The 18257-nt window shown below is 53.7% G+C and overlaps 1 protein-coding gene across 3 annotated transcripts in view; it reads right to left on the bottom strand.

Moving 5' to 3' along the window:
* CUL9 (cullin 9) overlaps window positions 1-13696 on the bottom strand; it is a 77686-nt gene extending 63990 nt beyond the window's left edge. For all 3 annotated transcript variants that reach the window (XM_040351725.1, XM_040351726.1, XM_040351727.1), the window contains exons 1-4: window positions 13557-13696; window positions 5862-6450; window positions 3408-3562; window positions 2251-2757 (exon numbers count right to left, since the gene is read on the bottom strand). In XM_040351725.1, the coding sequence (XP_040207659.1) occupies window positions 2251-2757; window positions 3408-3562; window positions 5862-6450; window positions 13557-13661 (1356 nt within the window). In that variant the 5' untranslated portion in view covers window positions 13662-13696. The remainder of the gene's footprint in view (window positions 1-2250; window positions 2758-3407; window positions 3563-5861; window positions 6451-13556) is intronic.
* Window positions 13697-18257: the final 4561 nt, after the last annotated feature.

Raw genomic sequence — 18257 nt, 5'->3', positions numbered from 1 at the left:
ACCCATTAGTTACAAGGTGTGAATACCCTTAGGCCCCTTCACACTGGGGCGGAAGGTGCGGTGGCGGAATAGCGCCGCTAAACCATCGGAATTGCCACGGGATTCGACAGCCAGCGGTGCGGTATTAACCCCCGCTAGCAGCCGAAAAAGGGTCAATACCGCCCGCAATGCGCCTCTGCAGAGGCGCATTGCGGGCGGTATTACCGCGGTTTTCCATTGTTTTAAATGGGAAGGAGCGGTATACACGCCGCTTCTCTCACCGCTCCAAAGATGCTGCTTGCAGGAGATTTTTTTCTCTCCTGCCAGCGCATCGCCTCAGTGTGGAAGCCCTCGCATCCTGCGTCTCCGTTGCCCCTCCCGGAGCACCGCTCCGGCCGGTAATTGAGGCCGCGGCTTTGCGGCCTACTGCAGTCTGGCGCCATCTAGTGGTCGCCGCTGGTATGACAAGAGACAACCAGCAATGCTAATGGGGATTTCTGCCTGAATTTACTGCCCGCCCATCTCGTTCCCAAAGTGGAGAAGAGCAGGAAGTAATTGTGGCCGTCATCTGGCGCCTTTTGCCTAATGGCGAGTGTGGGGGGGGGAGCTGTATTAACCGCTTGCCGACCAGCCGCCGGGAACCCACAATCGCTCGTTACAGAACGGGAGCTGTGTGTGTAAACACACAGCTCCCGGTCCTGTCATACAATGCATTAACAGCAATCAGTCATTTCCCCAAGTCAGTCCCACCCCCCCTTCAGTTAGAACACACCCAGGGAACATACTTAACCCCTTCCTCGCCCCCTAATGTTAACCCCTTCCCTGCCAGTGGCATTTTTATAGTAATCAATGCATTTTTATAGCACTGATCGCTATAAAAATGCCAATGGTCCCAAAAATGTGTCAAAAGTGTCCGCCATAAGGTCGCAGTACCAATAATTACTAGTAATAAAAATATATTAATGAAAATGTCATAAAACTATGCCCGATTTTGTAGACGCTATAACTTTTGTGCAAACCAAACGCTTATTGCGTTTTTTTTTACGAAAAATACGTAGAAGAATACGTATCGGCCTAAACTGAGGAAAAAAAATAGTTTTTTTATATATTTTAGGGGATATTATAGCAAAAAAATATTCATTTTTTTTTCAAAATTCTCGCTCTATTTTTGTTTATAGCGCAAAAAATAAAAACCGCAGAGGTGATCAAATACCACCAAAAGAAAGCTCTATTTGTGGGAAAAAAAGGACGTCAATTTTGTTTGGGAGCCACGTCGCAGGACCGCGCAATTGTCAGTTAAATCGACGCAGTGCCGAATCGCAAAAAGTGGCCCGGTCATTGACCAGCAATATGGTCCGGGGCTGAAGTGGTTAAATAGCTTCATATAGCTTTTTTTTTAAATTCTTAATTAAAATGATTATTTGTCATCTCATCTCACTGCTTGGCCTCTTTCACCTCTCTTTATATATATATATTTTTATTTTAACACCCTAGAGAATAAAATGGCGGTCGTTGCAATACTTCCTGTCACACCGTATTTGCGCAGTGGTCTTACAAGCGCACTTTTTTGGGGGGGGAAAAAAAATACACTTTTTTAAAATTAAAAAATAAAACAGTAAAGTTAACCCAATTTTTTTTTATATTGTGAAAGATAATGTTATGCAGAGTAAATTGATACCCAACATGTCACGCTTCAAAATTGCACCCACTCGTGGAATGGCGACAAACTTTTACCCTTTAAAATCTCCATAGGCGACGTTTAAAAAAATTCTACAGGTTGCATGTTTTGAGTTACAGAGGAGGTCTAGGGCTAGAATTATTGCTCTCGCTCTACCAATCACGGCGATACCTCACATGTGTGGTTTAAACACTGTTTACATATGCGGGTGCTACTCGCGTATGCGTTCGCCTCTGCGCGAGAGCTCCGCGAGACGGGGCGCGTCTTCTGGCTCCTTACTTTTTTAGCTGGCTCCTAGATTCCAAGCAAATTTGTCAAACCCTGCATTACAGTGTAACCACCCAAGTGAGGTCTTCTTCATCCTCCACCGGAAGTCCCACACATCTATGACACAGTGTGACCACACCGGTGAGGTCCTCTTTTACCTCCACCCAAAAAGTCCCACCCATTAGTTACACAGTGTGACCGCCATAATGAGGTTCTCTTCGACCTCCACCAGAAGTCCCACCTATACATCACACAGAGTGACCAACCAAGTGATGTCCCACCCATCTGTAGCACAATGCGACCACCCCTCCCGTGCAGCATCTCACCTGAACAGGCGGCATTCCATTATTGCTCTGGCGGAAGACACCCTCATCTCCAGAACTGATCTCGTCATAGTCTTCCAACATCCGCACAGACATGCCTGGTTTTAAGGCTTCCTGGACATAATCCACGTAAGCATTTCGCGCGGCAAAGTCTGATGGCTCCAAGAACATCTTTGTCGCTTTCCTCTTGGAAGCAGTGACATGGATGGGAGAGCCAGAGACCACCTGGAAGTTGGTGCAGGCCGGAACTTTGGGTTGGAAAATGGAACGGATGACTCGGGAAAGTTGTTCGCTGTCCAAGAGGTTTCCTCTCTCTGAAGACTCTTCATTCACCCAACCCATCACTCGCACCAGCTCACAGATCAGGCTGCCCATGGCCATGCTGAAATCAAACTGGCGCTGCACCCGGGACATCTCGCTGCGATCTGGCCGGTCGCTGCTCAGCTGGTCCAGTAGGGATGTGACACACAAGTAACGTTTCACAAGCGAGAAGAGTTGCTTCCCTGGAATCTGTCATCAAAAAAATAAAAATTAATACACAACATCAAGGAGAACCCCTTTGATGTACCGTATTTATCGGCGTATACCGCGCACTTTTTTGCCCTGAAAATCAGGGCAAAATCGTGGGTGCGCGGTATACGCCGATACCCGCTTTCCCCGCGCCGAGTTTTGAATACTGCGCCGACATATACCGAGCGCAGTACACTCGGGTATAGTCGGGCAGTCTCGGCTCCTTCCGCGCTGACGTCCTGGACGTACAGGACGTCAGCGCGGGTAGCCGAGCATTGCCGACAATACACGAGTGTACTGCACTCTGTATGTCAGCGCAGTATTCAACCTCGGCGCGGGAAACGAGCGGGGAGGACGCCGCAGAAGGACGCCGGACCCGCCGAAGAGGACACCGGACCCGCCGCAGAAGGACACCCCAAGCCGCAGAAGGACACCCCAAGCCGCAGAAGGACACCCCAAGCCGCAGAAGGACACCCCAAGCCGCAGACGAATGCCGGACCCGGCGAGGCCGCCGAGCAAGACACCAAAACTAAGTACAAAAAAAACTTTTTTTCCCCACAGGATTTGGGTCAACTTTGGGGGTGCGCGGTATACACGGGAGCGCGTTATACCGCGATAAATACGGTAGTTGGGAATTTTTTAGCGCTTACCTGTGGGAGGTGTATCCCTTCAAAGGAAATACAATGTTCTTCTGAACTGGTGGTCTCAGCAAAGAGCTGCAACAAGGTGTAACGTGACTCAAAGTCCATGTGTTGTTCTATTCCATCCTGCTGACTGAGCGAGAGCAGCACATGGGCCCGGCTCCCTGAAAAACATCATTAATATTCATCATACACTGCCAGCCAAGGCTTGACTCCATGAAAACCATGGCACCATGAATACTAAGGCCTCGCCATGCAAGTCAAGGCCTGGTTCCATGTAACTCATGGTACCTAAGCTGCCACTAGCCCGTGTGCACTGCAAGACACTGCTCTTTTTAACCACTTGATCTCTGGAACCTTTACCCCCCTTCACAGGGCCCCATACTGCCTACCTGACAGGGCCCTGCTTCCTCCCCCCACCCCCCAGAAAATATCAGATTCAATTTTCACTAAAGATATACTAAAATCATTCATATACAACAGGGATATGCAATTAGCGGACCTCCAGCTGTTGCAAAACTACAAGTCCCATCATGCCTCTGCCTCTGGGTGTCATGCTTGTGGCTGTCAGTCTTGCTATGCCTCATGGGAATTGTAGTTCTGCAACAGCTGGAGGTCCGCTAATTGCATATCCCCGATATACAACATGTTAACCAGCCCCCCCTTTCAAATAAAATGTATATCTTTTATTTTCCCCCCCACACATAAATAGAGCTTTCTTTTGGTGGTATTTGATCAGCACTGGTCTTCTGGGGTCCCACGGCGGCTCTCGCGGCTCCTCCCCACAATAGCTAACCCCCTCTGGGAAGCGCTCTCCCGAGGGGGGTTACCTTGCGGGCGTGCTCCTGTGTCATACCCTCGGCATCCATAGTCGCCGAGTGTTTGACTTGTCCCCGCCCCCCGGCAGCCGCGTCATTGGATTTGATGACAGCAGCGGGAGCCAATGGCTGCGCTGCCATCAATTTATCCCATCAATGCCAAGACTGTGGAGAAGAGGACGCTGGGGAACACGCAGAGCAGGTGAACGGGCTCAGGTAAGTAAAACGAGGGAAGGGGTGTGGCTGGAGGCTCTGTGATATGCAACAGTGTGCAGTGCCCTGTGTTATGCAACCGAGTGTGCCGTGCCTGTATGTGCCCTGTGTTATGCAACCGAGTGTACTGTGCCCTGTGATATGCAACCGAGTGTGCCGTGCCCATGTGTGCCCTGTGTTATGCAACCGAGTGTGCCGTGCCCGTGTGTACCCTTTGTTATGCAACCGAGTGTGCCGTGCCCTGTGTTTATGCAACCGAGTGTGCCGTGCCCGTGTGTGCCCTGTGTTATGCAACCGAATGTGCGGTGCCCTGTGTTATGCAACAGAGTGTGCCATGCCCGTGTGTGCTGTGTGTTATGCAACAGAGTGTGCCGTGCTCTGTGTTATGCAACCGAGTGTGCCATGCCCGTGTGTGCCCTGTGTTATGCAACAGAGTGTGCCATGCCCTGTGTTATGCAACCGAATGTGCCATGCCCGTGTGTGCTCTGTGTTATGCAACAGAGTGTGCCATGCCCATGTGTGCCCTGTGTTATGCAACCGAGTGTGCCGTGCCCGTGTGTGCACTGTGTTATGCAACCGAGTGTGCCATGCCCGTGTGAGCCCTGTGTTATGCACATGAGTGTGTCGTGCTCGCTCTGTGTTATGCAACCGAGTGTGCTGTCCCCGTGTGTGCTCTGTGATATGCAAACGAGTGTGCTGTCCCCGTGTGTGCCGTGCCCGTGTGTGCTCTGTGTTATTCAACCGAGTGTGCCGTGCCCGTGTGTGCTCTGTTTTATGCACCCAAACGGCCCGCGTGGGCTCTGGGGCTGCGAGTGTGCTGTGCCTGTGTGTCCATTGTGTTATGCTACTGTGCTCTGACTATGCCGTGTGCGTGTCTGCTCTGACTGTGTGCTCATGAGTGCGTTCTGTCTGTGTACTGCGACTGTCCTCTGTACTTGTGCGTGCCCCCTGTGTCCGTCAGTGCGCATTTGTGTGCTCTATGTTCTGCGACTGAGTGCCCTGTGTGTGTCTGCATGTACGCCATTGCCGAGTGATGTAAGTGGAGGTGACCACAGCACCTGTATACACCATCACCCCAAAGTCTGTGTACTCCAGGGAGAGCACAGGATGACAGAGGAGGAGAGTGCACTGGAGAGGAGTTGGCGGGGTGTGGAGTGCAGTGGTGAGTAGGAGAGCAGAGAGAGGGAGGTGATGTAGGATGAACAATAAAGTGGTAAAACTGAATGAATGCAGGAGGCCTCCCGTACTGCTGACACAAAGCGGGATATGCCCAGCTACAAAAAGATAGGCGGGGTAGCGGGTACTGAGGAGGGCACAGAGATTGTAAAGCTGTATGGGCAGATGGAGCCTCCACTATTTCTGGCAGGAAATGCTCTTCTCTTTTTTTTTATATTGAAATGGAAGGGTAAAAGATACAATAAAGAAGTCCCACCTGCATCATGTGACGCCAGGGCACGCAACATCTTGCCGGCGTTCTTGCGAATCTGCTTCTCCGAATTACAAAGCATCTTCATGAGCAGGTCCAGAGCTCCGGTCTCCTTGAAGACCCCGGCCAGGGAGCCGATGCTGGCGTAGGCACTTAGCACATGAATGGTGTTGAGGATGGAGGAATCGGGACCGGAGCTCTGGGACATCTGTCTGGTTGCTCTCTGAACCAACATCCGGACATCCTCGGTCATCTCCTGCAGAGCGGCCTCATCGGGGGAGCCAGGCGTCTTTTCTTCCGCGATGCCCTGCCCCTCGGATTTGCGCTTCCCCAGCAGAGTGGGGCAGTTGGTGTAAACTTCCTCCGCCGACATCCACATCAGGATATTCGGGGTCTTGCTCTCGGTCTGTAAGGTGGCTCCGCCACTTCCCGCGGCCTCCTCCACATTTTGCAACGCCCATCGGATCAGATACTCGGTGTGTCCGTCCGGGCTCAACCTCTGCCGCAACAACTCCACCGGCTGGGCCTGGAGCTTCGGATCCAGCTGTACCAGGAGGTTGCCGTTCCTCCTCTCCCCCACCGACATGGCGGAAGCCTGACAGCAGAAGGAAAGGATAACATTGTAGTAAATATCAGAGACTTTTGTGCAACCCACCATCGCAATCCAACTGCCCTTTACTGAATAACCCCTCCCATTCCGCCTGCACCCAGGAAACTCCACCATACATCCGGCCGCCCTACACTTTCTACCCTACCAGATTCTACCCTTCCTACAACCGCCACTCCCTACCCTTCCTCCTATTTTCACTCCCTTCACACCAAACTCTATCCTTCCTCCACATCACATGACACTAGTGCTCCTACCAACTGCCACTCCCTATCTATCACACGTCACCTCTCAACCTTTTTTTCACTCCAAATGCTACCCTTCCTCCTCCTTACCACTTCCTCCTCATCACACTCTACACCAGTGTTTCTCAATTCCAGTCCTCAGGCCCCCCCAACAGGTCAGGTTTTCAGGATTTCCCTCAGATGAAAAGGCTGTGGTGATTACTAAGGCAGTGAAACTGATCAAATCACCTGTGCAAAATAATGGAAATCCTGAAAACCTGACCTGTTGGGGGGGCCTGAGGACTGGAATTGAGAAACACTGCTCTACACCAACCTCCACTTCTTAGCCTTCCCATGACACCCTATTGTTCCTCCAACTGCCACTCCCTACCCTTCCTCCTATTTTCACACCAAACTCTAGCCTTCCTCCACATCACATGACACTAGTGCTCCTGCCACTCCCTATCTATCACACGTCACTTCTCAACCTTTTTCACACCAAATGCTACCCTTCCTCCTCCTTACACTTCCTCCTCATCACACTCTACCCCAACCTCCACTTCTTACCCTTCCCATGACACCCTATTGTTCCTCCAACTGCCACTCCATACACTTCCTACCACACACCAAACTTCCTGCAACTCCCTACCATTCCTCCTATTTTCACTCCCTAAACACCAAACTCTAACCTTCCTCCACTTCTTACCCTTCCTATGACACTAGTGCTTCTACCAACTGCCACTCTCTACTTTGTACCACACGTCACCCTTCCCATGAAACTAGCGATCCTATCAACCCTTCCATTTTCACTCCCTTCACATTTCTTCCTTCCGTTTTACCCTTATTCCAACTGTCATTCCTAAACGTCCTTCAAACACAACTTCTACAATACACCACCCTTCCTGCAACTCCCTATTCTTTTCCATTTCATTTTACCCTTCTTCCAACTGTCATTCCTAAACGTCCTTCAAACGCAACTCCATACCCTTTCCCTATGTACTCTGCTCGTCCTCCAACCACCACTCCCTGCCCATCCTCAATTTGTTACCCTTCCCATGACAGTGTTCCTCCAACTGTCCCACCCCCCCTTCCCTTTCTACAATACACCACCCTGCCTGCAAGTGCCACTCCCTATTCTTTTCCATTTCATTTTACCCTTCTTCCAACTGTCATTCCTAAACGTCCTTCAAACGCAACTCCATACCCTTCCCTATGTACTCTGCTCGTCCTCCAACCACCACTCCCTGCCTCTTCCATGACACTCATGTTGCTCCAACTGCCACTTCCTACCCTTTCTACCACTCAATATCCTTCTCATCACATTCTTCCCTTCCTCCAACAGTCATTGCTAAACTTCCTTAAAACAAAACGTTATATCCTTCCCAACACACTCTGCTCTTCCTCCAACTACCACTCCCTACCCAACCTCCATTTCTAACCCTTCCCATAACACTCTAGTGTTCCTCCAACTGCCACTCCCTACCCAACCTCCATTTCTAACCCTTCCCATAACACCCTAGTGTTCCTCCAACTACCACTCCTTACCCAACCTCCATTTCTAACCCTTCCCATAACACCCTAGTGTTCCTCCAACTACCACTCCCTACCCAACCTCCATTTCTAACCCTTCCCATAACACCCTAGTGTTCCTCCAACTGCCACTCCCTACCCAACCTCCATTTCTAACCCTTCCCATAACACTCTAGTGTTCCTCCAACTGCCACTCCCTACCCAACCTCCATTTCTAACCCTTCCCATAACACCCTAGTGTTCCTCCAACTACCACTCCTTACCCAACCTCCATTTCTAACCCTTCCCATAACACCCTAGTGTTCCTCCAACTGCCACTCCCTACCCAACCTCCATTTCTAACCCTTCCCATAACACTCTAGTGTTCCTCCAACTTCCACTCCCTACCCAACCTCCATTTCTAACCCTTCCCATAACACCCTAGTGTTCCTCCAACTACCACTCCTTACCCAACCTCCATTTCTAACCCTTCCCATAACACCCTAGTGTTCCTCCAACTGCCACTCCCTACCCTTTCTACCACACGCCACCCTTCCTCCGACCACTACTCCCCACCCCTCCTCCAACCTCTATTTCTAACCCTTCCCATGACACGCTAGTGTTTCTCCAACTGCCACTCCATACCCTTTCAACCACACGCCACCCTTCCTGCAACTGCCAATCCCTATTCTTCATATTACATTCTACTGTTCTTCCAACTGTCATTTCTAAACTTCTTTCAAACACAACTCTATACCCTTTTCCAACACATACTGCTCTTCTTACAACCACCACTCCCCATCCATCTTCCAACCTCCATTTCTTACCCTTTCCATGACACTCCAGTGTTCCTCCAACTGCCACCTCCTACCCCCTTCCTACCACATGCCACCCTTCCTGCAAACCACTACTCCCCAACCTCTATTTATAACCCTTCCCAGAACACCCTAGTGTTCCTCCAACTGCCACTCCCTAACCTTTCTACCACACACCGCCCTTCCTGCTTCCCTATTTTTGATATTACATTCTACTGTTCTTCCAACTGTCATTTCTAAACTTCGTACAAACACAACTCTATAATCTTCCCACCACACTCCGTTCTTCCTACCCATCCTCAAACCTCCATTTCTAACTCTTCCTATGACACTCGTGTTCCTCCAACTGCCATTCCCTACCCTTTCTATAATACGCCATGTTTCCTGCAACTGCCACTCTCTATATCCTTCCCACCACATTCTACCCTTCCCCCAACTGCCATTCCTAACTTTCCTTCAAACACAACTCTATACCCTTCCCAACACACTCTTCTTATCTTACAACCAAAACTCCCTACTACCCAACCTCCATTTGTTACCCTTCCCATGACAGTGTTCCTCCAAATAACACCCCCTACCCTTTCTACAATACACCACCATTCTTGCAACTACCACTCCCTATTCTTTTCTATTTCATTTACTCTTCTTCCAACTGTCATTCCTGTACTTCCATCAAACAACTCCATACACTTCCCAACGCACTCTACTCTACCTACAACCACCGCTCCCTACTCTTCCTCCAACCACCGCTCCCTACTCTTCCTCCAACCACCACTCCCTACTCTACCTCCAACCACCACTCCCTACTCTTCCTCCAACCACAATCTTTTCTTTGGGCACCACATCCCCCTCAGGTCCGTCCGTCCCCCCTCCCTCAAGACACATCACCCTCATGTGCATGTCCCCCTCCCTCAACACACATCCCCCTCAACACACATCCCCCTCATGTCCGTCTCCCCTCCCCTCCCTCAACACACATCCCCCTCATGTCCGTCCCCCCCCCTCCCTCAACACACATCCCCCTCATGTCCGTCCCCCCCCTCCCTCAACACACATCCCCCTCATGTCCGTCCCCCCCCCCCTCCCTCAACACACATCCCCCTCGTGTCCCCCCCCCTTCCTCAACACACATCCCCCTTGTGTCCCCCCCTCCCTCAACACACATCCCCCTCATGTCCGTCCCCCCCCCTCCCTCAACACACATCCCCCTCATGTCCGTCCCCCCCCCTCCCTCAACACACATCCCCCTCATGTCCGTCCCCCCCCTCCCTCAACACACATCCCCCTCATGTCCGTCCCCCCGCTCCCTCAACACACATCCCCCTCATGTCCGTCCCCCCCCCCCCTTCCTCAACACACGTCCCCCTCGTGTCCCCCCCCTTCCTCACACATCCCCCTCGTGTCCCCCCCTCCCTCAACACACATCCCCCTTCGTGTCCGTCCCCCCCTCCCTCAACACACATCCCCCTCGTGTCCGTGTCCCCCCCTCCCTCAACACACATCCCCCTCGTGTCCGTCCCCCCCCTCCCTCAACACACATCCCCCTCGTGTCCGTCCCCCCCCCTCCCTCAACACACATCCCCCTCGTGTCCGTCCCCCCCCCTCCCTCAACACACATCCCCCTCGTGTCAGTCCCCCCCTCTCTCAACACACATCCCCCTCGTGTCAGTCCCCCCCCTCCCTCAACACACATCCCCCTCGTGTCAGTCCCCCCCCTCTCTCAACACACATCCCCCTAGTGTCAGTCCCCCCCCTCTCTCAACACACATCCCCCTCGTGTCAGTCCCCCCCCTCTCTCAACACACATCCCCCTCATGTCAGTCCCCTCCCCCTCTCAACACACATCCCCCTCATGTCCGTCCCCCCCTCCCACAACACACATCCCCCTCATGTCCCCCTCAACACACATCCCCCTCTCCCTCAACACACATCCCCCTCATGTCCCCCTCTCCCTCAACACACATCCCCCTCTCCCTCAACACACATCCCCCTCATGTCCCCCTCTCCCTCAACACACATCCCCCTCATGTCCCCCCCTCTCTCAACACACATCCCCCTCATGTCAGTCCCCCCCTCTCTCAACACACACCCCCCTCATGTCAGTCCCCCCCCCCTCTCAACACACACCCCCCTCATGTCAGTCCCCCCCCCCTCTCAACACACATCCCCCTCATGTCAGTCCCCCCCCTCTCAACACACATCCCCCTCATGTCAGTCCCCCCCCTCTCAACACACATCCCCGTCATGTCAGTCCCCCCCCCCTCTCAACACACATCCCCCTCATGTCAGTCCCCCCCCCCCCTCTCAACACACATCCCCCTTATGTCAGTCCCCCCCCCCTCTCAACACACATCCCCCTCATGTCAGTCCCCCCCCCTCAACACACATCCCCGTCATGTCAGTCCCCCCCCTCTCAACACACATCCCCCTCATGTCAGTCCCCCCCCCTCTCAACACACATCCCCTTCATGTCAGTCCCCCCCCCCTCTCAACACACATCCCCCCCTCTCTCAACACACATCCCACCCTCTCAACACACATCCCCCTCATATCAGTCCCCCCCCCTCTCTCAACACACATCCCCCTCATGTCAGCCCCCCCCCCTCTCAACACACATCCCCCCCTCTCAACACACACCCCCCTCATATCAGTCCCCCCCCCCTCTCTCAACACACATCCCCCTGTCAGTCCCCCCCCCTCTCTCAACACACATCCCCCTCATGTCAGTCCCCCCCCTCTCTCAACACACATCCCCCTCATGTCAGTCCCCCCCCTCTCTCAACACACATCCCCCTCATGTCAGTCCCCCCCCTCTCTCAACACACATCCCCCTCATGTCAGTCCCCCACCCCTCTCTCAACACACATCCCCCTCATGTCCCCCCCTCCCTCAACACACGTCCCCCCCTCCCTCAACACACGTCCCCCTCATGTCCCCCCCTCCCTCAACACACGTCCCCCTCATGTCCCCCCCTCAACACACGTCCCCCTCATGTCCCCCCCCTCCCTCAACACACGTCCCCCCTCATGTCCGTCCCCCCCCTCCCTCAACACACATCCCGCTCATGTCCGTCCGTCCCTCAACACACATCCTGCTCATGTCCGTTCCCCCCCCCCCCCCCTCAACACACGTCCCCCTCATGTTCCTCCCTCAACACACGTCCCCCTCATGTCCGTTCCCCCCCCTCCCTCCCTCAACGCACGTCCCCCTCATGTTCCCCCCTCCCTCAACACACGTCCCCCTCATGTCCGTTCCCCCCCCCTCCCTCAACACACGTCCCCCTCATGTTCCCCCCCCCTCCCTCAACACACGTCCCCCTCATGTTCCCCCCTCCCTCAACACACGTCCCCCTCATGTCCGTTCCCCCCCCCTCCCTCAACACACGTCCCCCTCATGTCCGTTCCCCCCCCTCCCTCAACACACGTCCCCCTCATGTCCGTTCCCCCCCCTCCCTCAACACACGTCCCCCTCATGTTCCCCCCTCCCTCAACACACGTCCCCCTCATGTTCCCCCCTCCCTCAACACACGTCCCCCTCATGTTCCCCCCTCCCTCAACACACGTCCCCCTCATGTTCCCCCCTCCCTCAACACACGTCCCCCTCATGTCCGTTCCCCCCCCCCTCCCTCAACACACGTCCCCCTCATGTTCCACCCTCCCTCAACACACGTCCCCCTCATGTCCGTTCCCCCCCCCCCTCCCTCAACACACGTCCCCCTCATGTTCCCCCCTCCCTCAACACACGTCCCCCTCATGTCCGTTCCCCCCCCCCTCCCTCAACACACGTCCCCCTCATGTCCGTTCCCCCCCTCAACACACGTCCCCCTCATGTTCCCCCCTCCCTCAACACACGTCCCCCTCATGTTCCCCCCTCCCTCAACACACGTCCCCCTCATGTCCGTCCGTCCCCTCCCTCAACACACGTCCCCCTCATCACACATCCCCCTCATGTCCCCCCTCCCTCAACACACATCCCCCTCATGTCCGCCCCCCCCCTCAACACACACCCCCCCTCCCTCAACACACATCCCCCTCACGTCCGTCCCCTCCCTCAACACACATCCCCCTCATGTCCGTCCCCCCCTCCCTCAACACACATCCACCTCATGTCCCCCCCCCTCCCTCAACACACGTCCCCCTCATGTCCCCCCCCCCCCCTCAACACACGTCCCCCTCATGCCCCCCCCTCCCTCAACACACGTCCCCCTCATGCCCCCCCCCTCCCTCAACACACGTCCCCCTCATGTCCCCCCCTCCCTCAACACACGTCCCCCTCATGTCCCCCCCTCAACACACATCCCCCTCATGTCCATCCGTCCCCCCCTCCCTCAACACACATCCCCCTCATGTCCGTCCCCTCCCTCAACACACATCCCCCTCATGTCCGTCTCCCCCCTCCCTCAACATACATCCCCCTCATGTCCGTCTCCCCCCTCCCTCAACATACATCCCCCTCATGTCCGTCTCCCCCCTCCCTCAACATACATCCCATCAACTTCTGCCTTTCTCCTCAGCCCCGCCCCCCTCAGATCCCCCCTTTCCCTCACACGGTGTCGCAGAGCCGATCTTGCAGTCAACTCCGTTACTCGCTCCCTGCACTTCCGGGTTACTCCGACCACGTGATTGACGCGACACGCCCACACGGCCTTCATTCCTGACAGCTCAGCGTAACGCCGGAAAGTCTGGACGGGGCTACATTGCGTCTATTGGAGAAGGCGGGAAAACATGGGGCGTCTAAGTCTGGAGGCGTGGTCATCGAATCTTTCGTTTTTTTAAACCAGCAGTAATTGCAGTTTTTGGCGAATTTGTGGTTGGACACAACATTGGCAATCGAATAGAGTGCGGTGCAGGCTATTATGAGCCGAGATTTTAACTTCGCTCCGATACTAGCCAATAAAATGGCCGCCTCCGAGGCGGCGACAACTTTGTCCTCGTTAGCCGCTGTGCTGTCAAAACAGCTCAGTCTTCCTGTACCGGACTCTATTCGGTTGTCGGTGTTGTGTCCAACCACCAATTCTCAAAATCTCCGATTATTAAGGTTTTAATTAAACCAGAAGTGACGTAGTTGCAGTTTCTGATGGGTTGGAGATATTGACAGGACAATAGTGTTTTGTGTGTAAACCAAACGTGAAAGCATGTTACCATGGAAACTACCACACAGGGTCAAGTCAAAGGGATGGGCGGGGGAATGGGTAGGAGGAGGAGTCAGACAGTTCACGTTTTTTGTAATATTCCGGGAAAATGGGAGGAGTTCTGTAGGGAGGGAGAGATCTGTAGGAAGGAAAGCTCTCTCTAGGGGGCGCCAACCACCAGAGTCTGCCCAAATTACCACCAACCACGTAGCCTACGCTCAGCGCTGGGGGGCGTGTTCACGTCTCCATAATTCCGACACGATTGTCATCGTCACACTGGGACACGCCCATTAATCTTACACCGGGACACGCCCACTGATCCTCACATATTTTTTACTGACAAAATGTAAAATTTACTGGCGGGGCACATTTCTTTTACAGAATATAAAAACTAAAATAATTCTGCGCTGGGGAAGATTTTAACACATAAAAGTCGCCTACGCAACAGTCTGTGATACCAAATGAGTGCGTAAAAATAAATCACATAGTGTGACGCTAAATTCACCGCTTTCCGGCCAGCTACAGCGTGGGCTTACGTTGCCAGGAGGGCGTGATGTCCGTGGACCTTCCTCCTGTGATCGCGCTGCCCGCATGCCCCCCCTCCTTCAGACTCCACTGATCACAGATCGGGATAAAGGTCCAATCACAGCCGGCATTTACCACGTGATCAGCTGTGTTCAATGACAGCCGATCTCAGGATGTAAGCACAAGTCAGTTATCAGGTTTTCTCTCTTCACGAGACGAAGAGAACCGATAACCGACTTGTGGTAAAGGGACATCTGCACTGATAATCAGGGGGCACTGAGTGATTATCAGTGTCCTTATTATCAGTGCAGCCCCTCCGGCGCTGCCAATCAGTGCCCACCAGTTCTCTTTATTATCAGTGCAGTCCCTCCAGTGCCCACCAGTGTTGCCAATCAGTGCCCATCAGTGCTACCATTCAGTGCCTCCTCATCAGTGTAACCTATCAGAGCTGCCTATCAGTGCCAATTCTCAGTGCTCTTCAGTGCCGCCTATCAGTGCTACATATCAGTGCCACCTACCAGTGCCTATCAGTGCTGCCTATTAGTACCACCACTCACTGCCACCTATCACTGCCCATCGGTGCCACCTAGCAGTGCCCATCAGTGCCACCTACCAGTACCTATCAGTTCTGCCTATCAGTGCCACCACTCACTTCCACATATCAATGCTCATCAGTGCCACCTACCAGTGCCCATCAGCAGGGGAGGGCTGGCAGGGGGGGCAGGGTGGAAATCTCCCCCCGGGTTGGTGACACTATGCATAGGGTGACCACATTTCTAAACTACCATTCAGGGACACCCTCCCTTCCCAAAAATCAGATTGTGGTGTAACGAATCACAGCACAGTGATTTGGACACAAAAGGTGGGATTTATGATTTCTCCAATCACAAGCGGGGGGCGGGGATTGTGCTCCTCCAGGCATTCCCAGCCAGGACAAGTACTGTCAGTGAGTAAAGCAGTGAAGTTGCAGCCTTTTTTGGGGGCATCAGATTGGCCCGGGGCAGTGGCGGTTCCTCCATAGAGGGCGCTGGAGCGCCGCCCCCTCTGGCTCTCACCGCCACTGAGTGAAATAACATAGATTCATGCATTGCACGAATCTATGTTATTTTCGCCGCTGCCGCTGTTCTATTCAGATGGTCGGCGCTCAATGTCCGGCCATCTGAATAACGCCAGCTGGTTGGCTGTAGGGAAATGTCTATCAAAGCCAACGGCTCTGATAGGCTTTCCCAATACAGCCCTCGGGTCCCGGAAGCTTATTCTCGGAGCGCACAGACTGTAAGCCCCTTGAATAAGATGACAGGCGTCTCAGCCAATCACGTTGGCCGGTTCTGGCTACCTGTAACCTGATTGGCTGAGACGCCTGTCAGTCATCGAGGGCGGGAGAAGACATCGTGGGACGTGGATGCCTGACTCCAGTAAAGGTAAGTGCCGGGCGGGGGGGGAAGAACGCAATTTACAGGGCACAGTGGGGACAATTGGCACAGCGGCAACCATTAAAGGGCACAGTGGCTGCGTGGCACAGTGGTGACAATGGATGGCACAGTGGCTGCGTTTAATGGCATGGCACAGTGGTGACAATGGATGGCACAGTGGTGACAATGGATGGCACAGTGGCTGCGTTTAATGGCATGGCACAGTGGTGACAATGTATGGCACAGGGGCTGCGTTTAATGGCATGGCACAGCGGTGACAATGTATGGCATGGCACAGTGGTGACAATGGATGGCACAGTGGCTGCGTTTAATGGCATGGCACAGTGGTGACAATGTATGGCACAGTGGTGACAATGTATGGCACAGTGGTGACAATGGATGGCACAGTGGCTGCGTTTAATGGCATGGCACAGTGGTGACAATGTATGGCACAGTGGCTGCGTTTAATGGCATGGCACAGTGGTGACAATGGATGGCACAGTGACTGCGTTTAATGGCATGGCACAGTGGTGCGAATTGATGGCACAGTGACTGCGTTTAATGGCATGGCACAGTGGTGCGAATTGATGGCACAGTGGTGCAAATTGATGGCACAGTGACTGCATTTGATGGCATGGCACAGTGACTGCGTTTAATGGCATGGCACAGTGGTGCGAATTGATGGCACAGTGGCTGCATTTGATGGCATGTAACAGTGGCTGCGTTTGGGCACAGTGAGACTGCAATTTTTTTTTTCCTTTGCGCCCCCCCAAAAATTTTGAGCACCAGCCGCCACTGGCCCGGGGGTTGGCTGTGTCAGTTTTACTTTCCGGGACACTGTATTGTCCTGGAATGAATGTGCCCAAGACAGACCTGCAAAATGCGGGACTGTCCCAGGCAATCCGGGACACGTGGTCACCCTAACTATGCACTGCCAACGGCCGCCACTACCAAATGCTGTTTTTGCAGAGCAGGAATATGCCTGGTGGAGCTCTGTTAACACAGGTCACGGCCGCTTCTCACCTCCCACTGTGCAGCCGTGCCTGTGTCAGCTCCGAGGTAGATGGCTGCAGAGCTGAGCTATGTCTCGTCTCACACATAGCTCAGCCTCAGCGCACACCAGCGCTGACATCCCCTTCTCTCTCTGCACAGACACAAGGAGAGATAGAGCTCATCTGCTCCTCCTCCTTCTGAATCTGCCCTGCCTACACTCCCCAGGCTCTGTGCAGACTCTGATGTAAGGGGAGGCTCTGTGCGGACTCTGATGTAAGGGGGGCCTCTGTGCAGACTCTGATGTAAGGGGAGGCTCTGTGCAGACTCTGATGTAAGGGGAGGCTCTATGCTGACTCTGATGTAAGGGGAGGCTCTGTGCAGACTCTGATGTAAGGGGAGGCTCTATGCTGACTCTGATGTAAGGGGGGCCTCTGTGCGGACTCTGATGTAAGGGGGGCCTCTGTGCGGACTCTGATGTAAGGGGGGCCTCTGTGCGGACTCTGATGTAAGGGGGGCTTCTGTGCTGATTCTTGTGATCATGAAAAATCTTGGACTGCCAGCCCTCCCCTGCCCTCCCCTGCCCATCAGTGCCACCTATCAGTGCTGCCTATCAGTGCCACCTCCCAGTGCTCTTCAGTGCCACCTATCAGTGCCCATCAGTACCGCCTATCAGTGCTGCCTATCAGTGTCACCATTCAGTGCCTCTCAGTGCCCACCAGTGCCACCTCTCAGTGCCGCCTATCAGTGCCACCTAATTAGTGCCCATCAGTTAGGGTTGCCACTTTTTCTTCAAGTTGTTCTACGATGGTGGTGCCAAGAGTGGTGATTTAGAGGAATTTGTGTGGGGGGTGGGTAAATTTGTGCTAGGAGGGGGGATTTTTGGGGGGATTTTGTGCTGGGAGGGGCAGATTTGAAGTGGGGGGGGGGAGAAGATGTGTACTAGGAGGAAACAATTTAGGGGTAGATGATTTGTGCGAGGAATGTTGCATTTTTGGGGATTTTTAAACTGGGTGGATCTGGGGGATGGGGAGATTTGTGCGCAGTGTTTCAGCAGGGGATATGATTTGTACTTGGAGGAGGGGGGAACATTCCCCCCACTGACCTTCAACACAAAAACACCCCCCCCCCCCCACACTGACCCCCAACACCCCCTACACTGGGATATTCCTCCTCCCACTGCCCACTT

This window comes from Rana temporaria, chromosome 4 (assembly GCF_905171775.1).
Source record: "Rana temporaria chromosome 4, aRanTem1.1, whole genome shotgun sequence".
NCBI lineage: Eukaryota > Metazoa > Chordata > Amphibia > Anura > Ranidae > Rana > Rana temporaria.
This window is presented reverse-complemented; position numbering and strand designations above follow the sequence as displayed.